Source organism: Meleagris gallopavo, chromosome 15 (genome assembly GCF_905368555.1).
Source record: "Meleagris gallopavo chromosome 15, MGAL_WU_HG_1.1, whole genome shotgun sequence".
NCBI lineage: Eukaryota > Metazoa > Chordata > Aves > Galliformes > Phasianidae > Meleagris > Meleagris gallopavo.
This window is the reverse complement of record NC_139418.1, coordinates 1,952,863-1,978,911: the sequence shown is the minus strand read 5'-3', so window position 1 is coordinate 1,978,911 and position 26,049 is coordinate 1,952,863. Positions and strand designations below refer to the sequence as shown.

Sequence of the window (26,049 nt, the reverse complement as noted above, 5' to 3'; positions counted from 1 at the left end):
CAAGTCTACGTTGACTACTTCTCCTCCCACATGCCAACTAAACTGGGCTAATGAGCTGTGAGAGAGGACCTGTGGATGCCATGGCTGCTGATAGTAATAAGTTGGTGCCTTCCACCACTGCAGCTTGCAGGAGTGAGCCCAGCATGGGCTATGCACAGCACCCAGGGGAGATCCCTGCTGTGTGCTCCCAGCTGCACCTGGACGTCGGGGTCACATTGCTTCCACTGTTTTAATTCAGTTCTTTCTTTTGAACAGTGTCAGAGCTTTGTTTTGCTTTTGGATTTGGTTCAATTGCAGACTAGAACAGGTTCAGTTTGTTTTTTTTTTTAAAAAAGACCCTTTTTAGCCAAGACCCTAGAGAGGCTATGGGAAGAAAGATGATGATTTCAGGGGAAGGAAAACTAAAGCAGGGATGAGATCCCATGGGACAGCCCTATGTAGGTCAATATGGCTTGTTGGGAAGTGGGGGGAGGAACCGGGCACTTGTTTGATATTGCAGGTGTGCACGAGACAGTTCTATGCTGTGTTCAACCTGCTTGTGAGCCTCCATGCACTGGATCACAGGGCTGAGATCCGCAGCTTTTTGAGCACACCGAGCTGGGCATCACCTGGGAACTAGTGTTTACACAAACTCACCTCTCTAGAAGAGGTAGGGTTTTACTTTGCTGAGAATTTTACCAGAAAAACTTCACTAAAAACAAAACAAAACAAAACAAACCACTTATAAAAATACCTGATGTATATATATGGTAAACACAGAAAGTCTATTGGCAATAATCTTAATAAGAGTTGTGAAAACATTGCATTTATTATGCTGAGCACTTCATTGTGTGCTGCAAAGCACAGCTACCTTTAGCACTGTGTGCTCCAGTAACCGTCTCGTATCCATCCTATAAAATTAGATCAAGCTAAATTATATGTTTCACTGGACTGTACAGGGGAATGTGTGCAGTGATACCTGTTTTGCCTGCTTGGATAAATCCTTTTTCCTTGATTTCACAATTTACCTTCAGGGCTGATAGATTTTGATGCTTGTGGTAGGAGAAATCAGTTTCTCAGCATACTGCTGCCAAGTAAATGAGGTGCTCCAAGGACTCTGACTCAGGAACTGGTAGAGCTTGAAGCCAGGAGTCTCACGAAGACAGGCAGAGGCAAAAGCAGTTGGAGAGTTAGTGCTTTAGTGCATTATGCAGCTGAGATCTCCAAAACTTCCCAACAGAGCCTTGTTTCCATTACAGTCATGTGGAAGCTGAGTATTGATGACTCCATCATGCCCGTAGCTCAGCTGATAGGGCTGTATTTTGCAGTGGGTAGGCAGTGATTGGCAGCTGGGCCCGAGGAGCGTGGGCTGTGAGCCAGCCAGTTCCTGGGGCGAGCTGTGGCACTGCACAGCTTAGCAGAGCACTGTTCTCATTATCACAGTGGGGATGCATCTGCGGTGCTTGTAGCTGCAGTAGTGTGGGGTGCTTAGAACCACGGGTGTCTGCTTCTCTGGTCTTTTGGGAAGCTTTGGGAAAGCAGCAGTACAGAAGACTGAAGCTCGCCCAGCAAACTCAGGCTGCTGAACTTCAGGAGTTGGAGTAGCTCAGAATTTTGCTTATGACCACACAAAGTCCTGGCAAAGCAGTGGTGTCGCTTTTGTACTTCAAACAACTCTTCTTCATTGTATGTTGAACTTGTGGGAAGATGCCGACCCGTCTGCCTGAAGCTCAGATATTAATAACGAAGCCTTAAGATGGCAGTTTGCATTTCAGCAGCACCTTTAATTCACGGCTCTCCAAATGCTTTAGAAACACTGGTTAACATATCCTCACAACGGCTCTGTGAGGTAGGTGGGCATGGTCACCCTGACTCCCTGCAGAAGGGGCTTGGAGCAACTGTGCTATGATTTGACCTAGCACTTGAGTATTTAAGTCCTATTAGGCCTTCAGCTTCAGACCATGCTTTTCTAATGCACAGGTTTAGCTCAGTGGGGGTCTACGCTGATTAACTGTCTGCAAGGCTGTGGCTGTCTGGCACAGGCTGTGAAGGCCATTAATCTAAGACAGCAGGTTTTTAGCTGAGTAGTTGGTTCCTTCATACTTCTTGCTGCTGGAATAACCTGAGGGTCTGAAGGGCTATCAAAAATGCAGTTAGATATCAACCATTGAGTATGACAGGCTGTAGTTGGAGAAAGCCCTAATCCCTCCCAGATGGGGAAACTACTGTATGTGTATTGATCAGGAAGAGCATAATAATTTACATATAAAGTCCATCCTTGTCCTTTCCCCAGAGGAAAAAAAAAAAGCCTAGAAATTCAAGTGTCAGCTTCTAGTTCTGGATTGTTGGTTTCATAGCACCTGCAAAGAAAACAAAATGTGGTACATCAGCAGCCTATTTGGGCTGGCGAAAGAAATTAAGCAATGTGGGCCCCCAAACCAAGTCTAAGAGCAAGTTTAGTTTTAAAACCAACAATGCTATAAATTACTCATGTGGAATGGATCTGAGAGGACTGATAGGAATGTGATCCAACATCACAAACAGCTCTGCAGAGCAGGAGTATATGGGAAGCTTGGACTAGATGGGGGGACATTGACTTCAGAAAGGTGATTTTCTCTAAACTTAATGACTGTAGCTCTGGCTGGCACCCATAAGTATGAAATATTTGAGTTCAAGCAGCTTGGATAAACTTGAAACGGGCACCCAAAATTTCACCAGGCTCACTGGAACCTGGTTGGACCTGTAGGAGTTTGCTGGCAGCTGCTTGTTACTACATTTCTGAAGGGGTAAAAGCAAAGGAGATATCTCAAAGGCTCGCCCTTATCCAGCAGGAGAAATATTCTCCAGCTTACTCTCTAAAAAGCAAGGCTTAAAAGGGAAACCTTTTCTGATGGTGGGTAAGTCATGCTGTTGTTCATATTGATGTTCTTCATGGAGATCAGAGTGATGCTGTTGTCCTTCTCGCTTGTGCCTGCAGAGCAGCTGTCGATGAGAGAAAGCATTAATTACTCTGGAAAATAAGAAGGGAGTTTCTTCACACAGTGAGGTAAACAAACAGAGCTGAAGCCGGCTGGGATGCTGGGACCAGGGCTGGTCTCAGTTCTGTTGTCCCAATCCAGGCACACCCTTAGTGCCAAATTCCTCCACTCCTTGATACTTCTGCTCATGTATTGCCAGGCCCCAACTTTTGAGTGAGAGGTACAAGTGTTAGGAAGGGGGGATTTGCCTTTCTCCCTACCCTGAGGGCTGGATAGGCGTTCAGTGCCAATGGAGGCTGGATGGCGTTGGGGATTAGGGTGCCTTAATGCTCCATCCCAGTGGTTGCAGATCACATAGATCATTATCATAAGGGGTAAATACAGGAACCACTGATGCTGATACAAATTCTCACATAAATATTGAAGAACCCTGCTCCCTGTGCTCCCTGCATCTTTCCAAAAAGGGAGTATTACCCAGGTGGTAATAGATAGGGAAGTAGGAACAATGTGCAGTGATACCTTTTCCCCTTTTTAGGTCCTTTCCAGCTCTTGTTTCATGATGCTTTCTGTGTGCAGCTTCTCTATTTGGGCAGCAATGATTCTTTGTGGGGTACACACAGATCATTTTCCACTTGACGTTTTTCTTCCAAAGGGCTCTGAACTGAGACCCCTCTTTATCCTACTTGTGTTGGTAACAGCAATAGTGGTATTGGAAAATAACTGGGGGGGAGGAGGGGGACCTAGTTTATTTTTGCTGAGACTACTTTGAGCTTCAGAAGCCCAAGGTCAGATCTCAAGTCTGTATCTAGGCAAGTAAATACAAGCAAACTGCTTTTTGGAAGCTGATGAACTTTCATTGATATCAGCACAGCTGCAAAATGAGGCCCCTAAGTGTTGAACTTCTACCTTTGATTCCATCAGACACAGGATGAGGTCTAACAGCACTGACTGTGTTTTTCACCTATCTCAAAGCCCTGAAATGCTTTTTTTCCCCCCCGTCTGATGTAACCAAGGTTGCCTTTTTCCTGTGCTGAAATTAGTTGTGCAATAAAATATAATTTTCAACAGGATATTAATAATGTGAGCAGCCTTACCTCTCTGATACCATGGAGCTCCCTGGCTTCTGTTTGTCTGGAGGGAGAAAAGCAGTTGGTGATGTGCAGGTGAGAAAACATCGCAGCTATGCAATAAAGTAAGTCAGCTGTATTCTGAATCATGTTATACAGGGTTATAAATGAAATCCACACGACATCAGAGTCACCACTGGATAACTGAGAGTTGATTAGAGAAAATGCTTCAACTAATTTAACATTATGCAGGCAAGAGTGAATGCTTTGCTGCCTGTTTAATTGCTGGCATCCTCCGGTCTTCTGACAGTTACCTGCCTTGCTGTAGAGCAGTCTTGCCCTCTAGTGGGCAGTGCTTAACGGGAAATAGGATTCTGAGGGAAAATCAGTGTCAACCTGTGATTTCTGCAGGAAATCTGCACGCTTAGCCGCGTCAGATACAGCAAACTTAAGGCTGTTTCCTTGTGCACATGGGTCTGGACTGAGGCTCCATTCTAACTATGATTCAAACCTCCCCACTGGATAAGCTGCTGTTTTTGTATATGTGTGCATGTGTGCGCCTCCATCATTTTGGAGTTGCCAAATGAACTTAGAAAACAATGACTTTTCAACTAGAGAAGGGCAGGCAGCCCCAGACAAATACCTTCTGAGTCCTTGGAGCGATTGCACTTGAACCTCAGGCTGACCACGCTGACGAGGATGATCACAACCACAACCAGGATGACTATGAAGCTGATGACACCTGCGGATGGATGAAGAAACCTTCTGCTATTGATCTAATAACTCTCCTGTCCTTGTCTTCTGGGGCAGTGCAGGGTCTGGACTCTCACCGTGATTTGTGTAGGATATCAGTATTTTCATTAAAGCAAGCATGGGATGTAATAGGTAGAAAAGTAAATAGTTACTGGAGTGAGTGACCTAATCTTGTGCTTTAGCTTCAGAGGGCTTCTGGTGCGTGCTCAGTTGATAAGGCAGCGATAGGAAGGCAGAGGTCAATTGATTACACTGGCAATTAATTAGAGTCATCATGTCCCTGTTGCAGTTGAGAAATCTTATCCTAAAGGTGTGTGCAGTCAGATAAATACATAATATAATGGAGAGAAGTGAGTTATTGACTTTCAGCAGTGTTAGCTATCTCATGGACCGGCGGCCAAGCACAGGTTTGATTCTGACATCTGGCAATTATCAATTAAACTGTGCCTTGTTAAGGTGGTTTTAGAGCTCTTAGTGGGACAGTACAGCCCAATAAAAAGTGGGTATCTTAAATCTACCCTGTGCCCATCCTTAAAGCCGTTGTCTGGATAAGTTATAGCATCTCTTGCTCCATCCTTGCACAATCTCTGAGTGGTGTGGAGGAGTTGGCTGCTTCCTGCTAAGCAAGGGGGAAATGTACAGATGGAACAGAGCTAAACATGCTTTAAGGATTAAAACAAAGTTGTCTAAGCTTACAGAAAGGTATGACATCTATTGTATTCCTTTTCGGGGAAATTAGGGCATAGAATGGGGTAATTTCTGCCCAGGTCTTGCTCTGGGAAGAAGATCCAGAGTTCAGGCTCAGCCACAACACACTCTCAAACTCCTTCCTTGTTAGGCTGGATATGGCTAGGAGTGTTTATTCACCGCTGTGTTACTTGGTGGTAACAAGCCTTTTTCTCAAGAGCTTTCCCTTGCTCTCTGAAACCTCCAAAATTGGGCATAGAAAATGGAACTGAGGAGAGCTGTCCCAAGGGAAATTTCTTCAAGGCTGGGTGTTCTAACCTGCATGAGTTGACAGAACAGGTTCCCTCCTTTCCCCTGGTTGCACAAGACCTTACCGAAAGCTACCACAGTCAGTGGAGACTCGTATTCTGTTGGAGTAGGCATGGGCAGAGAGGAAGAGATTTCCAGTGCTGGGGTAACTGTTCTTGAGGTGCCTACAAGAGGGGGAAAATACCGTCATATAAAGCCTTTTTTCTAAGGTTGGGAAGAAGATTTCTAGTGGTACTACGTGGTCTAACTCTCACTCGCACTTTACTGAGAAGAGAATAACTGAGGACGAAGGGCAGCCCCACCAATGTGAACATCCTCAGTGGGAGTCAGATTGCATTGGTGTGGCTCTACTTATCAACAGTCTGAGAAAGTGATTCCCCACCCACAGGCTTTTCTGCTGGGACAGCAACGAGGAAGCTGAGCATGGCAGGTAAAGCACTGATCTGGTACGTTTGAGGAAGGAGCTTGTCCTGCCTCCTCATCTTACAGCCTTTTGCCACACTGTCATCTTTTCCTGCTGTGACTCACAGCCACTGTACTCAGGCATGACGTTTAACCCCAGAGTGCTGCTTCTGCAGAGCTTTGGAGGCTTTTGAAGGGCTAGATGGGATGGCCAGCAGCCCTTGGGTTCTTCTTATCTCTTCATCATAATGCCTGAAAATAGCAGAGCTATGGCATTGCTGCTGGCTGTAAAAAGGGCTGTGAAATATCTACTGATGTCTGTTTCTATGAGAGAAAGGAGAAAGCACCTTGAGTTGCTGCTGCTGTAGTACTCTCTCTTCTCTTGTACTCTTCACCTGTGCAGAGGAAATGCAGAAATGAGTCTTCTCCTTGAATGTTGCATACTAAGCAAAAGAATGAATGTACGTGCTGGAGAGTGGAATGTATTCACAGCATGGCTGGTGATGCAGGAAAATGGGAAATTCATTCTCAGGCTGAATCCTTCCCACCACAGGATCATAGAATCATAGAGACTGGAAAAGACAACTAAGATCACCCAGTCTGACCCCAGCCCACGTCCACCATGCCCACTAACCACATCCCTCAGTGCCACATCTCCATGTTTCCCGAACACCTCTGGGAATGGTGATTCCCCCACCTCCCCGAGCAGCCCATACCAAATGCCCTTTGTACTCTTTTCCCATCTTTTTCCTTCAGATAAAGAAATAAGAAATTCAAATAGTCCTGTCTAAGTGCTCAGATTCAGTTTCTGCAATCACTCATGCATTTTTTTGGCAGGTATAGGAGTTAAACACTGGAATAGTGGGAAAGCTATAGATTTGCTATTACTCATAAACGAACAAACAAACTGATTAGGGGAAGCAGCTCTGCAGAACATGGGTATGGATCAGCTGCTTGGCTTGTTTGACTTGAAGATGAAATTAGTGGGCATGTCTTGCACGCTGTTTTATCTAGAAGTAACTAAGCTAATTTGAGTTGAGCTAACTTGCCCAATATACATCCAGCTGTGGCAGCACAGAGGTTTTTCCAAGCAGGGGCTCCAGGACCTTTTCTTCTTTTCTCACCCCCTTCCTCCCAAAAGCAGTGCTGGCCAAAGTAGGTGCTGCCAGGAGAGGTGTAAATCAGCTCCTAGGCACAGGGTGGACAGCTGTGTGGAACTGGGGCTCCTGCCTTTGGGAAAACATCAGGGTTTGGAATGTTCTTTTGCCAAAAGTCAGAAGAATGGAGAAATACTGTGAAGTACCAAATTGAACTGGTTAGAAATCAGCAACGACATGGAGCACAGTGCTCCTGAGAAGCTGGAGCAAGTTGTACAGCTACCAGCTGCATTGTTTTCTAGCAGTCATCAAACCTCTTGTTTCATTCTGAAATGGTTCTTTCAGCCACAGGTGGAGGACAGAAGCTTTGTGTGCTGAGCCTGCCATGGGTTCCTCAATCCTGGGAATTGCTGAGACTCACTCAACAGGAGCTCTGTCTTTTGGAAGCATCAGCAGCGTTTCTGTAGCTGAAGATGTATGGAGCTTTTCAGCTGAAGCAGGGTTATAATGAATAGCAATCTGCTGTGATGTGAAGGGCTCCTGGCTTAGCTGGGCACAGACACGCTGCTCAGACATCTGTCAGGCATGGCTGACCATGGGTTTTTAACCTTGCATGAGTGAGGGAAGATCTGAGAGGCAAAACAGTTTTTCAGTCTCAACAATTCTAGGGCTGAGTCTTTAGTGGAGAATCCGATCAGATCTCAGATTTCAGTCTTCCCACTTATTTGGATTCTGTCCTTACTCTGAGAAAACTCTTCCTGAATTCTCTTACTTTTGCTTAAAAGCCAGATTAAACAAACCATCAGAGCAAAAAGAGGCTTTTTCAAAGGGTGCTAAAAGTGCCACACTGTTCCTAAATGTAAATCAGTCCTCCAGCTGTTCAAGTTCATCCCAAGCAGGGGATGCAAGAAGATTTCTCTTGTGTTTTATCACCGCCTGTAAGGATAGCAGAGGTGATTTTGGGTGGTACTGAGGGCTCAACACCAAGAAAGAGTAGTGCTTAAATAACCTGTGCCATGTAAATAAAGCAAGCTAATTGCTGTGAGATTGTCTGCACCTATAAAAAAATAAAGTACCTGGAGTTGATGGAGTTGTTGTGTTTCTGCTTCCACTGGACTTCTCATCTGGATAAGGAAAACGTGGCAAAGGAGAATTAACTTCAGAAGCTGCTGCTAGTTATGCTACAGAGAACTGTTGCTTACAGGCATGAAACAACAGGAGGGGAACTCCAAACTAAAATCAAGCTGTCCAGCTGCCACATCCAGGCCGTGCACATCCAGCCATGTGTATTTGGTGAGCAGGAATGAGCTGCTTTTTCAGCAAAAGCTGAAATGTATTCAAAAGTGTGCTGCATTGGTAGCACGGTGTGGTCCAGTGGGGGCTTTATATGCACCCACGTTTGCATGGATGAGAAAGGATGCATAGAAGGTCCCACCTGAGCAATAGTTGGGGTTTTCCCACCTTGTGTACTTACCTTGTGCAGATGATGTTAGCAGGGTTGGAGAGACTGAGGAGGATTTTGTTGTGGTGGTCTGGTCCATGTGAGTGAGATTCAGGTCAGCTGGTGCTGCTGACTTCACTGAAGCCTCTGTAAGGTAAAAGTAGCATTACTTTAAAGAGCTCTGCTCAGTGGGGGGCATTCCTTCTGCAGTACGCCCTCATGTTCTTTGGGGGCTGTGGGGAAGCAGCTGGCCCTGCTGAAGGAGTCAGGGTTTCCGTGCTTTGCTTCTTTTGGCAAGATTGGCTGTGTGAGGAGGTGCTGAGCTGGCAGAGCTTGGGATGCACGCAGACAGCCTGGCTTTCCTACCACCTCTTTTCCCCGCTTTGAAAATGAAGGGCTTTATCTCAAAATAAAGATAATTTCTTTATGTATGTTATCACTGGACGCTAACTGGCTCGAGCTGCCTGGCACCCATGTGTTTATTTGCTCGTGGTGTGAAATGCTAACTTCCATGTTTCATTTTGCTGAGTCTCTAAGCACAAATCATTTATTCCTTGCAGCCTGGAGGCTGACATCTTCCTCAGCCACATACTGAAAGGAGCCAGAGCACGAACCCTGCAGATCCAGAACGAGATAGCAGGGGAAAGGGAATGCTGTCATCTCCAAGAAGTCCTCTCCAAGAAGAGCAGATCACCAAGGTGGAATCTATAGGCAAGTTACTCATCTAGGTTTGTGGTTTTCCAGTAAAATGAGCAAAAAGTGAAAATGGTTTTAAGCTTTTTCCTTTTATCCAAATGCTTCACTGAAATGTTGAAATGGGAAGTCATTCTTTTTCTCTTTCTTTTCCTCTTTTTCTTTTCCTCTTTTTCTTTTCCTCTTTTCTTTTTCTTTTTCTTTTTCTTTTTCTTTTTCTTTTTCTTTTTCTTTTTCTTTTTCTTTTTCTTTTTCTTTTTCTTTTTCTTTTTCTTTTTCTTTTTCTTTTTCTTTTTCTTTTTCTTTTTCTTTTTCTTTCTCTTTCTCTTTTTCTTTTTCTTTTTCTTTCTCTTTTTCTTTTTCTTTTTCTTTTTCTTTTCTTTTCTTTTTCTTTTCTTTTTCCTTTTCCTTTTCCTTTTTCTTTTTCTTTTTCTTCCTCCTTTTTCTTTCTCTTCTTTTTCTTCTTCTTCTTCTTCTTTTTCCTTTCCTGCAAGGCATGGCAGCAGAATCTGAGATCGTTTTGGGGATCTTTTCCCCTTATTTTTAGGGGTCTCTCTGTAAGGGGATCTCTTTCTAAGCAGAGAGAGGTCTTTCCCTGTTATATTCTCTTCCTCAGGGAGAAACAGGAAACACCTTGACCTGTTGTGTGGGAGGTGCTGAGGCTGTGTGCAGAACTGGAATTTTCTAGTCTAAAAAAAAAAAAAGTGGTTGCTCTTATCGAGAAAGCAATATTGAACAGTGAATGCAATGCAGGGAAACTCCTCTAACAATGGCTTAACTGCTGGTTAACTTCCTTTATGACACCCAGCATCCAAGGACAGACCTGGTGTGTGAGGCTTACACATACTGGGCACCAAGCTCTCTGTGCGTTAAGGGCTGCCCAGCAAAGTGGTGATGTCAGGTAGGTGTGGACACAGGCCAGTCTTCTTCTCTCTTTGGAGGATTACAGACACCCACAGTCCTTCCCTGTTGGGATTTTTTACCTGAGGTATTGTTCTCTACTTCATGGTTGCGTGTCGTTGATTGAGGTTGATCTGTAACACAAGCAGAGACATGGAGGTGACATGCTGGATCCCTGCAGGAAGGTTTGAAGGATGGGCCAGAAAGGGGTTCTTATGGCCCCCAAGAATGAAAAGGGGTGATGGGAGCAAGAGGTGCTAAGGAGTGGCCTTTCCATTTGCATCCCCACGTGGGCACGTGCACCCACATCCCAGTAGACATTTAAATTGGATCATAACCCAGGAGGTACCTGTGACATTGTGGATGGAGGAGTCCATGGCAGCTGTAGTACCTAAAATGGAACAACAGAAGTGTTAACAGTGCCAACCTGTGACCGTAACTCTCACCAGCACGTCAGTGTTCTTGCTGTGTGATTTGGGTTTCCCTTGTCTTCTGAAGGAATGACTTTGAAATACATAATTTCCCAAAAAGCACTGGATAAGAAGTAGTAACCAACACTGTTGGAAATTATGTGCTTGAATACAAGGACATTCATTTCTGAGTAAATCAGAACTGGATTTTGTTCAGTCAGGATAAATGCCCTTCTCTCTGCACAAAACCAAACCCTTTAGTCGACCTTCTTCCTCTCTCATGGAGAAAATACCAGGCCGTACAAATCAGTAGTATTGCTCTCTCCTTGTGAGCTTCTTGTCTCCAGCTCAGACTTGGCAAGGAAAGGCCATTTGACCTGTTTTTTCTAGAGTTGTTTAAAAGAGTTGTTTTGGAATGCTTTGAGACCCTTGAGACCTTAATGAGTGGATAGATGAGGTTTGTGAAGGTTGCCAGGAGCTAATGGGACTGTTTTCTCAACTGAATGTTTTTGGATTTACAACAAGACATTCCTTCACCATCTTCCACGTTGTCTACTCTCTGATGTTTTCTTTAAGCTTCAGCTCCTGGAAACCCATGATTAGACAGGTGCCAATTAAAAACGTTGCCATATAAAAAGGAAAAAAAAAGAACTACCCAGTTCCCATACTTGGGGGCGAGGACTGCAGGATGTAAATACACTTGATGCTCAAATCAAAACCAACTGGCTTAAATTTGAAGAAGTGACCTTGTCTGCCATTATTGAAACACACATCCTCATTGGGTAACATGTTAATGTAATTATTGCTGGTGATAGCAATGCTGCCCTTATTTAAGATGCATGAAAGAAACTACATTACAGCAACAAAACCCAAAAGAATCCGGCCCTGCTGGTGATCCATCTCACTAGAGTCCCACAACAGCTGATAGTTCCTCCAAGTTTTGGACAAAAAAGGACAGCAGTAAGGGCTGAGTCCTCTTTGCAAGAGCTGACAACCCATGGGGAGATCCAGCAAAGCAACACAGTGCTTGTGTGCCTGCTTGCAGCCAGATTCTGTCCTCCCAACATGCAGGGTCCATCTCACCTGTTCTCATACCTCTTTTGTGAGCCCGCCTGCAAGAGAGCTAATCTGCAAGCTCCCTTTCTCATCAAAGAGAGGATCAGGCACTTCTAAATCCCCACTGATCTGATCTATTTTAGATTTCTGCTGTACAGGGAGAGGAGCCACAGCCTGCGATGTCCCGTCTCTTGCTGGGAGCTGTAGAGGTGATGATGTACATCACGGTAGGTACCTGTGCTGTAGAGATTCTGGGAGAGCTCAGGTGAATGCCCTGATGTTGGTGTATATCTGGAATGGGATCTGCAGTGTGTGTGGGTCATCACTGCTGGGCTCAGAGCTCACCCCACAGGGGACTGTCTGGCTCTGGCGTGCTCCTGACTGACGTCATTTTTCTCATGCAACTGTCTTGGAGGCATAATTGTTTTTTCCTCTGAGGCTTTATGACAACGATCCCAGCCAAACAGGAACCAAAACAGTGTGTAAATCACTGAGTACATAATAAAACAGCCTCTTTCAGTTTGGGGTTTGGCTATGAGCTTGGCTTTTCAGAACTCTTCCATGCTTTGATGTTCTGGTTTACTGGACATCAGGTTGGTGAAACATGTCTTGTCTAGTCCTTACAAGAGAAGGGGGAGAGGAGATGTGATTAGATCTTTAATTACACAGACAGGAAGAGACTAATCTGATTTCTGCATCCATTGGGAACAGGATCAGAAAACAAAGGCTTACACTGCAGCCATAAAAAGGGGGGCAATAGGAAACTGTCTTGACATAAGGGTAGTGAATCGCAGCGAGTGATTGTGTAGGAGAATTATGGGATATCCTTTGGAGCTTTTGAAGAGCAGGCTAAATGAACATCAGTCTGGTAGTGTGAATGAGAATTATAGACAGAAGCAACACCATTTTTTGAATCGACAGCACCCCAGGGGAGGATGAGAGCTTTTGGGCACATGGTTCTCCTTAAAGAAGTAGAGATGCTTCTTTAGGGGAAGAGGAGTGCACACCATTGCAAGGTGGGATGCTGTCCATTGATCCCAATAGTTTGCCAGGCTTTCTCTTTGGCACTGGCTTCTTCTAAAGCAGCTTTACAGTACAATTTCTGGATGCTGGTTTGCACATGCCTTAAAGTACTCCACAAACGGCAGAGATGATCACGGGACCGTATCCTCTGCTACCTGCCAAACTCAAACAGCTTGTCTTTTTCAGACTTCCTTATAGAGACCATCTTGTTCCTTCATGGGGAGAAGTAATTGCTTGTGACACATTTGCTTCTTGAAGCTGTCATAGACGCTTTTTAGTGTACATGTAACATGAAAGCATCCTCTTTGTTGAGGAAAAGGTGGGACAAAGGCTTCTGAGCTGGCAGTTTATTTTTGGTGTAACTGAGAAGAAATCCAAGAGCTTGAGCTGGGCCTCCAGCGATGGGAAGCACTGGGAAAAAGGAGATGGCATTACTGCCCTGTGCTGTGATGCCCTGCACTATGAAGCTCAGGATCTCCCAGTGCCGAGATGAGAGGCAGATGTTCTCAGTACTCTTCCACCACAGCTCAGCCCTTTGCTAACCAGGTCACCCCTGAGCACTGCCTCATAAAAAGTCCTCAAAAGTCACTGCCAAAATAAACCCCGGAGTCACTGCAGTTCCCCCAGGCAGGGAGCTGCTCACCCAGGTTTGCTGCATTGGAGCTTTGCTGCAGAGAAGTGACCATCTTGCTGCAAAGAAGCCCAAGGGACGCAGAGCTCCTTTTGGCACTTGGCTCCGTAATAAATGGCCCTTCTATAAACACTGCAGCACGTTGTTGCAAAGCAAAGCACGCCTGGCTCCGACTTCTGGCCCCTGCTTTTTGTTACAGCTTCTCTGCCAACTTAAATAATCAACAGCCCCTCTTTGTTAGGTGTTTTCTTCCAGCAAAGGTGCTCAGCATCCCGCTGAATGACTGCAGACAGCTGTGTGCGCAGCAGGGAGCAATGCAAGCTGTGCTGCGGGGCTGGGCAGCAGGAGATGGGCACAGCACGGTGCCACTGCTCCCTGGGGACCCCACTGCCAGTCACACCACAGTGTGACAGCAGCCTGTCCCAGCACAGCCCTGCTCCCCCTGTGGCACAGTGGCTGTATAAAGAGTTAATGACGATATGCAGCACGCAGCCAGCACAGCTGTAATTGCAATCAACATCAAAGCCATTCAGGCGACTTCTTGCTGCTGAGCAGAGCTGTTTGTTGAGTGTTTGGGTGCCAGTGATTTACAGAGGGATTGTGTGTTTCTAGGTGGGGACGGCGAGCTTGCTGAGGGATTTATAAGGGGAAATCATGTTTTCTGCTCTTGCTGGAAAGGGAAACTCCTGATTAGTGACCAGAGCAATAGGGCTCCGGGGAAGCATGTTGAGGCTGCAGATGCATTTTGTCTCTCTGACTAAGAGCTAGTTTTTCTTAGTTAATTTTTTTCCAGAACATAAGAAGGGAAATTTGGATTTCTTTTATTTGCTGTCGTCCTTCTGAAATGCTGGAAGTGAAAGTTGGGCTGCGAGCAGAGGGGCCTTTCCATGGCAGCTGAGATGTTCCCAGAGCCATACAGATGGATTCACCTAGGAAGATCTCTGGCATCAGTACAAAGGCATTTGGTCCCATCCACTCAGAACTGATGGGGGGAGGGACCCTCTGCCCCTGGTGGGTAGTGCTGGGCTCATGGCACTCTTTTGCCATTGCAATTGGAGGGAGATCTGATAATGCTCTGCCTGTGCTCACTGCGTGTCAGTTTGCCCTAAAGCCTTCATGGTGATGCACAGGCTTGCTGCACCTCTGCTTGCAGCTTACATACACAAAGGCTTTCGGGAAAGAGACCCAACCACCTAAAATTAGACAACAAGACAAAAATATGCTGACCCTTAACGCAAGTGCAGCTGTTTCCTGGGTGAAACACAGCAGCTGTTCAAGCAGCAGAGAGCAACAGCACCAAACTGTCATCATTTTTACATGAAAGAAAATGCTGCATTAGGAAGCCTGGAAAATGAAGAGCTCTGCAAAAGTCTCAGTCCCATTTTAATAGAAATGGGAATAAATAAGAAAAGGTGCCTCTGCCTGGCAGGTCTCACAGGTTGAGGCAGAAAAGGTGGGGAAGAGAGGAAAAGTGTCGTTATGCAGACTTGATAACTGACAGTCTAAATTAGGTCCCAGACCCACAGAGGTATTAAAACACCTAATTCTCAGCTGACATTTGAGGGGTTTGGCAATTCACTGCTACGTGGTTCTGAATGGTAATGACTTGGTCAAAGTGTTACGGAAAGTTTAGAGAGGCAGGAATTAAATCTGGATCTCATTAGGGATTCAGAACCATCCCAGCCTTCCTCTGCCCCCCCCAGGGCTGCACCCTGCACTGACCATCCTCTGCAAGCATCCTCCTCTGTGATCCTCTCCAGTGAGCTGCTGTGAGCAGGTCAGGCTTCTTGCAGTAGGCGATTAAAAACCACTTGAATTTAGAAAACAAGCCAAAAGAGAAACAATGTGGGGAAACCACACACACAGAATGGGCCCTGTAACATCACTGTCTGTGTCAGTGTGCTTTTTTTTCCTGGCCTGTGCCCTCTGCACCCCTCCGGGCACTTCTCTGTAGGGACTGGGAAGTAAAGCTGCTCCCAACAGGCTACTGGGCTGCAGCCCTCCCAGCTGCTCACTGCTTTCTCTACAACCTCCTTGTTTCAAAATGCTGCTTTTGTATAGGTGAGGAAAGCAGGGTGCAGTAAAGTATCACGAGTTGCAGGCTGGTTTAGCACTGCTGCTTTCACACCTTAATTAGGCTCTCAGCCAAGGCCCCGCTGATGTACAGGTCGCCTTGCAGGTGGTCCTCATTATTTTGTAGGATTTAGTTCCTAACCAAATGTCGTGCGTTCCAGCTGGTGCAGGAGATCAGCTGCTGAATTTGCTCCTGTGCTGTACCTCTGGGCAGCTATCAGCAGAGCACGCAAATCACCACCCCCTGCAGCAGCACAGCCAATGTGATGGATCAGGGCTGTGCCTATCAGACATGTCTCACTACCCTCCGTTCATGGAGGCTCTATGCCACAGTTAATTCCCCAGTTTTCTCTTCCCAAGAGCTCTAAGATTTCCCCCAGGTTCACACTGGCAGAGTGGGGTGTTCCTGAAGCACCACGCAGGAATGGGATCTGCTGGGTGGGTTCAGTTCCCACCTGATGAGCTAGGAGGTGAGGTGTGGTCAGGGAGGTCAGGGGCTGGTGCCATGGGGAGCTTTCCTAATTCTCATTCTTTTTGCTTTCTCTTCTCAGATCACCTGCCTTGAACCTCAGGGGAGTGGCTGAAGGACAGGTGAAGCCTGCCCTGCTCAGATGCATTCATTTTCTCCGCATCGGTGCTGAGGAGGTACCTCCCTGCTGCTCCCTGAAACACCGGGTCTTGTAGAAGAGGTAAGTAAAGCTTCTTGACCTGACAAACTTCATCTGGCTTCAAATTTTAGGTGAGTGACCCTCATGTCACCTATGTTTTATTCCTAGATTCCAAAGCACTCCTTGGAGGAGGTCTTTTTATTATCCTTATCTCATATCTGGGGAAAACAAGGCAGAGGAGTGTTATACCACTGTATTAAGTGGCAGGCACAACACACAGTGGTCCTTGGTCCTCATCCACTGCGTTTTCACTATGGCATGCTGCTCCCTGACTTCTCATTGCTCTGACTCCAAAGTTTTTTGCAACTCCAGAGTCACGTCTGGGCAACATGAGTGTATTGATCTGTTTGCCTGGAGCTGCTTGCCCAGAGCTGTGCTGCCCATAGAAATGTGTGTAATTTGCAGTAATGCCTGATGGTGGGAAAGCTGGGGGACACCCAGTTTGCATCTCTTCCCTCCCTGAGAACTGCTGATTGCTGTCCCAGCAGTGGAGGACTTCCCCTGGAGAGCAGGTGGACACACTCCACATTTCTATGTCACAGAATTACAGGATCACAGGGGTTGGAAGGAACCTCTGGACATCACTGAGTCCAACCCCTTACTAAAGCAGGTTCCTTACAGCTGCTTGCACAGGAAGGTGTCCAGATGGGTCTTGAATATCTCCAGGAAAGAGGACTTCACCAGTCCTCTGGGCAGCCTGCTCCAGTGCTTTGCCCCCCAAAGACCACTGCAGTCTGAGATGGTTGAGGGGGTTTTGCTCCTCTCTCTTCCTGAAACAATTCGGCTGAGATGTAAAAACAGCCCCCAGCCCATAAGTCTACAAAAAAGACGAATGGGAAATTGCTTCTCATTGTGGTTGGATCATGCTGAGTGGGCCCATCTGGGAAGTGGAATAAGGAGACTTTCTAGCCAGGGCTTGGCAGTACTAGTGCTGTGTGAGGCACAGATCTTCCTTCTCCAGCCCGTGTGTGTGTTTCCCAGCAGGAACATTCTTGCCTTTGGGTTACCAGCAATGTCCCTTGCAAGGACACCTGTTGCTGACTCACCTATTGTAAGGAAATATAATTGCTGGAAACGATCCCCAGTTACTTCTATCATTTTTGCAGTGTCATCGGCAGAGTTTCACCTTCCTAGAGGGGAGCAGTTTGTTTTCTGAACAAACACTTCAAACCACTCCTGGTTTCTCTTCCTGGTACACCAGACAGGGCTGTGCTGACCTGCCTTTTTTGGCCAAGAAGAGTCAGGAAGGGATCTTGGGGATAATATTGGGCGTCACTTGTTGTGGGCAGAGACCAGCAGAGAAAATATCCCTTTGCAAAGGCACAGGGGCCTTCTGCCCTGCCGAAAGAAGCAGGATCTGAACAAGATGCACTCCCTAGCATGGCAGCAAGCATTAAAGACATCTTGGCAAATGCATTTTAAGAACATCGTACTTTGGTGTGACTGGGGCTGCATAAGTCTCTTTTGTTATGTGATCTCACAACATTGGGGAACATAGAGCTCAAGTTCTGCTCTCATTGCCCGAGGAACAGGACAGCACAAGCAGTAAGACTCAATTCTAGAGTGCACTCGACACTTGTTAGGATGGAAGTCCTGTCTGGGAGGTCTCCTGCTAGCTGGATGTCTGTCCTTTAGCTACATCCTGTGGTTTGGATCACATCTATGGCATCTTCACTGTGGCTTTATCCATTCACTCACTGACTGCAGTGCAGATAAGGGGAGCAGCAGTCAGAGGGGAAATTCTGCTGGGTTATCCTCAGCTTGCAGAAGGAGTTTTTCAGCGGAAAGCTTTTGTCTGGGAAGTGCCTGCTGGTCGTAATGGAAACTGCTTCATAGGAAGAGGTGTGTTTGGATACATTTTCATTAAGCATTTCTGGGGGATGAAAAACAGGGTGGAAGAGTTCTAGAACTTCCCACTTGAGAAATTCCACAGTAACAGCAGTTGAACCTTCTTTAAGGTTCAACTGCTGTTACTTAAATAACTGTAACAAAGCTTTAATGAATTAAAGAACATGCAGAAGGTGCCCGAGGCCTGCGTGGGGGCAGTTACAAGTTTACGGCTATTCTGACCAACTTTGGACCTCCAAAATGTAATTTCCACCTCTTCAGGTGCATGGAGACCTCCGAGCTGCCTTGTCTCATTTAAGGGCCCTTCATTCCCTTCAGCAGCCCGTGTTTTGGGAGCGGCGTTGCTGACCAACCTGTGCCCTGTGCCCCTTGCTCTGAGCCCGCTGCTTTGCCTTTTGCAGCAGCTATCCCTCAAGTACCAGGCCATGCTGATGACTTTTCCATTGCACCGAAGGTGAAGCGAAAATGATGACAGTTCTGAGCTGCTGTATCAGTGGCACCGCAAAGATCAGAGGCAAAGCACGAGATGATGTTGAAAGCTGGTTCTACCTGAAGCCAGAGAGGTGCAAATGCAGCACAGCAGTGCTGTCATTGTTAGCAGGTGCTGGCAGTGAGAGCAGCCCCCGTCCCATCATTTGAAGCAGAATGCAGAGGACAGAGTTCCCAAGTGATGTGCTTGGGACCAGGGGACAGAGGTGACCCTTCCGCCAATCCTACAGTGCTGGGGTCAACCTGAGAAGTGAATCCTTCGGGTGGTGCAATCAGCTGAAGGTTTGGTGAAAGACAGGGGTTGGGTCCTGGGATAATGCAGCTGGTCAGAGTGAGTGCTGGCAACCTGCAGGACGTTTCTGTCCTATGAATGCCATACCAAATATTTTTAAGGAGAGAAAAAAAAGCATCCTGGCCAGGTATTAAGAAACGTAGCAGCAGAGCCAAAGGGCCTCAGAGTTCCTTGTCTGGCACACTTCACCCCTCTGCTGAAACCAGCAGTGTTGCCCTCTAATAAAGAGAGAAATTTTCTAATTGATGTGCTCTTCTTTCTGAGAATTGCACAGCAAGTAGCTTAATTGTCTTTATAGTCTCTGTCCTTTAAAAATCCTGTTTCTACCAATGCAGGGGCTGCAACCCATGGACATTTTCCATGGCTTACTGATAAAAGCTTTGGATCCAAGACACATAGTATTAGTTTAGGTGGCTAATAGAAGCAGCAGTGATATTGCAGTATCCATTCCTCTGAATGCCTTTAAGCTGAAAGCTGCTACAGCTGTCACTGACGGCAGGACAGCGACCTGTCACACTTTGGCAGGAGCCTGGATCCTTGGGTACGCATCCCATACTGTGAGCAGAGGTGACAAGGAAGTCAGAAGCAGAGTTATGGCAATAATGTACTGCGTGAGTCTTAGTGCCACGTGCTCTTTGTGTTTACATCAGCAAGAGGAGAATTTAAAGGTGAGGAAAACGTCCCATACGTTTAAAAGTTCCACCTTCATCCTCAATCGACAAAAGTCACTTGCTATAAAACACCTCTGTATCAGTAACAGAAACAACCCTTTCGTTAACCAGGAAACAGGTTCTGTTATTTCAACACGGTCAAATAAACCCTGCAAAACCTGCTGGGGCCGGATTGATCCCAGCACCCTGAATGTAAAGGCTGAGCTCTCTGATGGCAGCCGCTCCACCTTTGGCTGCTTCCCTTCAGTGCCCACCGCTGGGCTCCCCAGAGCTGCCCCCTGCCCTTGCCCCATTGCTCCTTACCTCCGAGCAGCACGCAGCCAAACAGCCAGAGGAGCGGATGGAGGGCTGGAGCCAGCATCGCGGCGTGGAGCTGAGCAGCCCTGCAGAGGTTCTGTCCATCCCGAGTGTGAGAGGGTGAGGAGAGGTCTGCCTGCCTGGGCTGATTCTTGCAGAGCTTCCTGTTAAAGAATAGAAGGAAACGGGCTGAATCCACAGGGGAACTGTGTTTTTTAGTCCATTATGGTCGAAGAGGATATGAGACATCGCTTACCGACGGCAAAGGAAACCTCGCCATTGATTTGTTGGGGAATTTGGTTCTCATAGAGGGGGAGAACAGAGGCACAATGGGCCTGCCTGGCTTTGGGCCTTGGTAGCTTCTGTATGGTACTGCTTTTTGGAGATGTGTTTGGAGCAAGGATGTGTGCCACAGGTCTGGTTCTGCTCCTCATCAGTCATTAGAGCTGTGCTGGGCCATGGGAGCTGCTCCTGCCCTCCCACCTGAGAGGGGACTTCTTAGACTCCCCGAGAGAGATTTGGAAGTCTCTGGAGTGGGGCGGAGAGTCTCACAGCTGGAGCTGCCTTGTGCTGTGCCCATGTCCTGCTCCTCCCCGTGCAGCTCCAGCAGGGCTGGGCACTGGGACACATTGGCTGTGGGACGCAGTTGTTTGGGTGGCAGCAGCACCCTCCCAGCAGCATGGGCAGCACAAAGCAGGTTTCAGCCTCCCCTAACCTGGTTCCTTAATGGGAGGAGGGTCCCAGCTGGGCTGATGGGTCAGGCTAGCAGCAATCCATCCCATTCCCAGATGGCTGCTGGCAGGGGCTGCTTCTCCCAGCCTAGAACCCTTGCAAGGCCATGCTCTGGCAAGATGCAGAGCCTTTTGCTGCCTTACAAAATGCCCTACTTAGGAAAAATGGGGCTTTCCCTTTGATAGCCCAGGAGAGAGGCTGGATGCTGGGGACAGGCGTTTGGGGGAGTGGCAACTTTGCACCTCTTGCCCTGGGCCATTTGTCACAGCCCTTCCCTGTCTCCAGGGGCCACATCCAGCCCCTCCTGCAGCCCTAGGATGCTCCAGAGCCCCAGCTGTGGGCATCGGAGCTGCTCCTCTGTGTATCACTGCACAGAGGGCACTGAAAGGTCCCGGTGCTGCTCACAGGGCCCTGCTTTCTGCAGCCATGAGGTGGGTGCAGGAACCCCACAAACCACATGGGGCTCAGTGCACACCAGTAAGCCATCAGGCCCAAAGCTTTGCTTTTACGAAGCCTCTGTGAGCAGCCTCCCTCCACAACCTTTATTTTTTTTTCCTCTTGCACAGATGTGATGCTCAGAGATTACGCTGTAGATTAAGGTTTTACTGAATCCTGAGATGAGTGCAAATTCCCAGAATCTGCAGCTCTGATGTGCAGCCAGATCACTACTGGAAGCTTGCTGGGCTGTGTGGGGGACGGGGCATCACCCACCCTGCAGTGCACGGGAAGATGGAGCATAAATATTCCAAGATGGTGTGCTGAGAGGCAGGAGCAGGTAGGACAGTTCTGTTCTGGGATGGGAGCGCTGGGAGGTGTTTCATAATGGCTTTGCAAAAACAAATCATAGACTCATTACAGCTGGAAAAGACCTTCAGGATGCCAAATCCAATTGGCAGCCCACCTCCACCATGCCCGCTAAACCATGACTCTGAGTGCCAAAGCTCTGTAAGATCCATTTTTTTTCTGCATGGTGATGTGCTGAGGTCACTGCTGGTGTGGGGTCTGACCGCCCTGGGAACAGCACCCACCTGTGTGGAGGTGATTGGTGCTGGGCAGTGCCCACGGCCACCGTGCAAGGGAGGGACACACAGGCACTGCCTTGGCCCTGCACTGCCCTGAGCAGCCCTGGGTCTGCAGAGCTGTTTGTGACCCTGCATCCCAGGACTGCTCATAGACAGTACGTGGTATTTCTAAGCTGCTGGACCTTAAGATCTCTGCAAGCCCTGTTTACAGCTAGCAGCAGCTGTGCTGTGAAGTGCTCATGGCCGAGCAGCAGCTTTTTGTGCACAGCAGCGAGGGCTCCTCGGCTGCCCTAAGGCGACAGGGAAGCCGGCCGTGTGCGCTCCATCCATCCGCGGTGCACGGCGCTCTGCTTGCTGCATCGGTCCTGCTGCAGGAGCGCTCAGCCTCGGGGCTGCCTGGTCTGAAGGCGAGGATCCTCGCAGCTCGGGGAGTAGCGGAGATACCTTTTGCCGGGTTGTGCAAAGAGCTCACGCACAGAAGGGCGATTTTTACGCTAATTTCTAAGCGCAATAACATTTCAATCCAAGTCAGGGAAAGGAGGGGGGCTTCCTGCGGTTGCAGAGCCGGGGCTGTGCGCGCCGAGGGCCGGGAGGTGCTCTCTGCCCGAACAAAAGCCGCTTGTCTGGCAGGCGGCGGGGCCGGCGGAGGTTGCTGCGGTGTCCCCGCACATGGCAGCCGGGCGTGCTGATGTGGCACCGCGTTAGGTAGGGCAGCACCTCTCGCTGTGGGATGAGCAGGCGCTTCCTCCTGCGCGGGGAGCCCCGGCGTGACGTGGCAGCTTGAGGTGAGCCCTGCCGCCCGGCAGCACCTTCCTGCAGCTGATCTGCCGCCCTGTCCCGCTGGAGGTGATGCTTCCCCCGGAGCAGGACGCCCAGGTACCCTGGGGCGGGCTTTCTCTCCTTGCTTTCCCCTTTCCCTCCTGCTGCTCCCAGCTTTCTGCCCTGCCTGACCCGCAGATGCTTTGGTAGGGTTGGGCCTCCCACGGGGTTCGGTCTGGTGTTGGCTCTGGGGATGGGGGATGGGGAAGAGGGAGCTGTGGAGTCTCCCCCTCTAGGAGTCTCCATCAGTGGAGGCAGTGGGAAGGGGAGACCCCCACTGAAGGTGCCTGGGATAAGGAGATGCAGGGCATGTCTTCCCACCGTTCTCTGCTGACCACCTGGTCACTGTCCCTACAACACAGATGTGAGCACCAAAATTTTCTCTGTCCTGTGAGCCCGGGGGAGGGAACACCCAGGGACAGCCCTGTTCCTCAGCAGCCCACTGGGGCAATGTTTCTGCCAGCAAAAAGCACTCGCCTGCTCACGCTGGGCAGCCAAGTGAAGGTTTTGCTCATGTTTGGTCTGGTTAAAGCTCCTGGGTGCCACTGCTCACTGTGCAGGGGTGTGTGACAGGCTGCTGCCTTTCTGCAGGACACGTGGTTGGGATGAGCACTTATCCTGACCATATCCAGTCTGGAGTTCATGTTGCTCTGCGGGGCTTTCTTGATGCCCAGAGTCCTTATCTCAGGCTGAATCTTTTCCCTGCACCTCGAAGTAAAAGGCATCCAGTGCCTTCTTCCAAGATTCCATGCCTGGAGAGCTGCATGTGAAGCTACAGGCAGGAGCTACGGAGTTGAGGGCAGGAGATGAGGACATCAGACAGCCCCTGTCTGACAGTAACACCCTTCCACCCTCTGACCCAGGTCACCTTGCTCAGCCATGAATGCCTCAGCACCCAGCAGCCCGCTGAGGCACCCCGAGCCGCAGGACGCAGCTGCCTTCACTCCCATCTCTGTGGTCAGAAGCGTGACAAAGAAGTCTGATGCCCTGCCTGTCATCACAGCCATCGTCGTCATCTTTGTCCTCCTGGCCATCTTCATCATTGTCGTGGTGCACTACGGCCCGCAGCTCCGCACCATCCAGATTACCCTTTACCATGAGCCCATGCCGCAGGACCTAGACGACGGGGTGCACCTCATGGACTGGAGGAAACTGGGCTCCCAGAAGAAGCCCGCTCAGCCTGGGCAGTGGGAGCCAGGTGGCAACCTGAGCTGCCAGTGCTCCTGCAAGCACCACCTCCCCTGTGGGAGCATCGAACCCAACGTCATCGAGGTCACGTATCTGTAACAAGGTTTGGGCAGGACCCAAGGGAAAAATAGTGACTGGGCTGTTGGCTCAGCCCAAGACTAGCTGATTCCTGCCCATTGGGGTTGTATCTGTCTCCACATGGCCTCACCTAGGAAGCTGTGTCACTGCAGTGACCCATCGTCAGCCCTGACCGCTATCACCAGGCAGTGCGTGGTGCCAGCCAGGCAATGACATTGGTGTTTGATTGCCCCGAACCAGAGCTGGGAGTGGGTCAGCCTGCGTGGGACAGCATCAGCATCCCTTCTGGTTTTTCTCGCCCTGCTTTCACCCACGCTGCCTGGGAGCACCCAGGAGAGCTGCCTCAGTCTTCTCTCCGTCTGGGGAGTGTTGAGTGAACGCTCAGCCCCTTGGCACAAGCTGGAAGTTGCATCATTTGGAATTGCTTTATGGATTAGGGATGTTTTCACATACAGTGTCCTCATTATTTTGTTTGCGTGGCACAGAAAAGCCACCTGTCCCATTTTTGCTCCATGCCACGGCCCGCTTCCCCCTGCTGCAGAGCTGAATGCTGTCCTCCTTCTTGCTGGCTCCCAGCTGCCCTGACAACTGCCTGCAGTGCAATGTGTGCAGTGGTGGGGATGAGACAACAGACTGGGCCTTTTTCCCATTCCTCCAGCTGCTGGATGTTTCTGACCTGGCTGATGCTCTGGCTCCCTTCAGCTCACACATTTCCAGCTTGTTTTACTTTAAAATGAAGTAGTGGTTGGACTTGTTGGAAAATGCTGGTGTTCGTAATAAATGTAATTTATATTTTTTGTTGTCGTTTTCTCTTCCGATTTTCTTCTGTTTGTTTTCCAGAGGTGATGGTGTGTTTCCAGCTCCCCTGTGCAGATAAGGCGTGCTGTTTGGGCTGGAACCCTCTGAGAGTCCCTTCTATAGAATCACAGAATCATTAGGGTTGGAAAGAATCGTTTAGTCCAAGCATAAACCCAATGAATGGCAGCACAGAGTTGTTTGTAACTCAGCACACCTGGAATTAACGAGCACTGAAGAGCTCACAGCCTTCCAATGGCAGCTCTTTACGTGATGCCTGTAGGTTGTGGTGGTCCCAGTGGTCACCTGCAGCACAGGTGAGGAGCCAGCAGATGAGCTTTGGAAAACCTTTCTGGTTTATGCCATGTGTGGAGTGGGATCACCCACGCAGGGCCATCGCAATGTCCTGGATCTGTGGGTTCAAAGCTGGGATTGGTTTTGACAGATGCTTTAACAGAGAAACAGCGGGAGCTTTGGTCGCAGCTCCCCCTAAAGGACAGCTTTGGCACCGAGATGTCGCGTTAGCAAAGATAAGATTGAAAACCACTTGCATTAAGGAGAAAGATAAAATGGGTAATTATTACTAAGCTCATCAATCTGCAGCCACTCAGGGCTGAGTGATGGTGCGACGTGCTTTGGCTCACATCTATCACTTGTGTGGGAGGAGCTGGGAAACCCCACCTCTTCCAAACTTATTGCCATTGCTCAGGTGTGTCAAACTGTCCAAATAAAGCCAACAAAACCGGCTTCATGGGGCTCACTCTCATCTATTTCCTCTGTGCTCAGGTCCCCTGACCAGCCCAGCAGCCTGGAAGGAGGTTATGGGCAGCGGGGTCAGCCCCTGCTCCCGGGGCAGGGAAACTCATCTGAGCTGGCACAGCGCTCTCAGCTGTAGGGTTTGGGTTGAATCATGGTGTATGGAGCCACCGTGGGGTTGGACACTGATCCTTGTGGGTCCCTTCCAGCTTGGGGCATCCTATGAGCTCTTCCAAAGGGATGGAAACAGGGACAATGAAGTCCCAAATCATGATTGGTTGTGTGATGGAGCTCTTCTGCTCTCACCCTTCTGCTCACCCCATCTCCACCCACAGTTGCCTGCCAGGGGCAGCAACCAGCGTGAGGCTGAGTGCCTGCAACCCCTCCTAAGGCTCATCCCTCCAGGCCTCTGGCACTGCATCCCTCCATGGAGCAGAGAGGGGAACAAACAGCTCCTGCATTCCTGCACGGATGAGGCTTTGATCATCTCAGTGAGGACAAATCTGGGGACCTCTTCATGCATGTCCGTTTTCTACTCCTCTCACGTGACTGATATTATTTTTGCACTCTTCACTTCTGATGTTAATTTTCATAGACTCAAAACAATTCTTTTCCTTCCACATTTTCCTCCTTACACTAATCACGAGAGCAATGCTCTCTGGTGTGACACACTCTCCTTCCACTGCACCAGAGCAGTGAGGACCCTCCTGCAGCCTGTATCTGAACATGACTGCAGCTGCCTACACCTCAGTCCTGGGGAAAATCCATCTTTTGAGCTCTCTCTGGAGCTGCTGGGAGATTTCAGCCCCAAATAACCCATGAAATAGGAAAGCCACAGCAGAGATTGATCCATTGTGTCCAGGCTGGGTTTGCCTGGTGATGTGCAGTTCTGGGA

At 48.6% G+C, this 26,049-nt stretch overlaps 2 protein-coding genes across 7 annotated transcripts; one reads left to right on the top strand and one right to left on the bottom strand.

Moving 5' to 3' along the window:
* Positions 1 to 783: 783 nt before the first annotated feature.
* ECSCR (endothelial cell surface expressed chemotaxis and apoptosis regulator) lies at positions 784 to 19,927 on the bottom strand. Of its 3 annotated transcripts, XM_010718852.4 has the most exons (11): positions 19,771 to 19,927; positions 10,656 to 10,697; positions 10,390 to 10,440; positions 8,747 to 8,860; positions 8,349 to 8,396; positions 6,523 to 6,570; positions 5,839 to 5,937; positions 4,668 to 4,766; positions 4,052 to 4,088; positions 2,862 to 2,961; positions 784 to 2,339 (listed from the first exon to the last, which is right to left on the bottom strand). In XM_010718852.4, exons 1-11 carry the CDS (start codon positions 19,826 to 19,828, stop codon positions 2,331 to 2,333), a joined length of 705 nt encoding a protein of 234 aa, XP_010717154.1. In that variant the 5' UTR covers positions 19,829 to 19,927; the 3' UTR covers positions 784 to 2,330. The 3 variants fall into 3 exon arrangements, with proteins under 3 accessions (XP_010717154.1, XP_085093037.1, XP_010717155.1); XM_085236911.1 differs by lacking the exons at positions 10,390 to 10,440; positions 10,656 to 10,697 and having other exon boundaries at positions 19,771 to 19,920; XM_010718853.4 differs by lacking the exons at positions 10,390 to 10,440; positions 10,656 to 10,697; positions 19,771 to 19,927 and adding an exon at positions 9,328 to 9,457.
* SMIM33 (small integral membrane protein 33) lies at positions 11,985 to 24,400 on the top strand. 4 transcript variants are annotated; one of them, XM_031555640.2, is made up of 4 exons: positions 15,821 to 15,969; positions 16,051 to 16,238; positions 21,063 to 21,271; positions 23,201 to 24,400. In XM_031555640.2, the coding sequence occupies exon 4, from the start codon at positions 23,217 to 23,219 to the stop codon at positions 23,622 to 23,624; it is 408 nt and encodes a 135-aa protein (XP_031411500.1). In that variant the 5' UTR covers positions 15,821 to 15,969; positions 16,051 to 16,238; positions 21,063 to 21,271; positions 23,201 to 23,216; the 3' UTR covers positions 23,625 to 24,400. The 4 variants fall into 4 exon arrangements, 3 of the variants coding, with proteins under 3 accessions (XP_031411500.1, XP_031411499.1, XP_085093038.1); XM_031555639.2 differs by having other exon boundaries at positions 21,063 to 22,394; XR_014886659.1 differs by lacking the exon at positions 15,821 to 15,969 and adding an exon at positions 11,985 to 11,999 and having other exon boundaries at positions 21,063 to 23,216.
* The last annotated feature ends 1,649 nt before the right edge of the window (positions 24,401 to 26,049 follow it).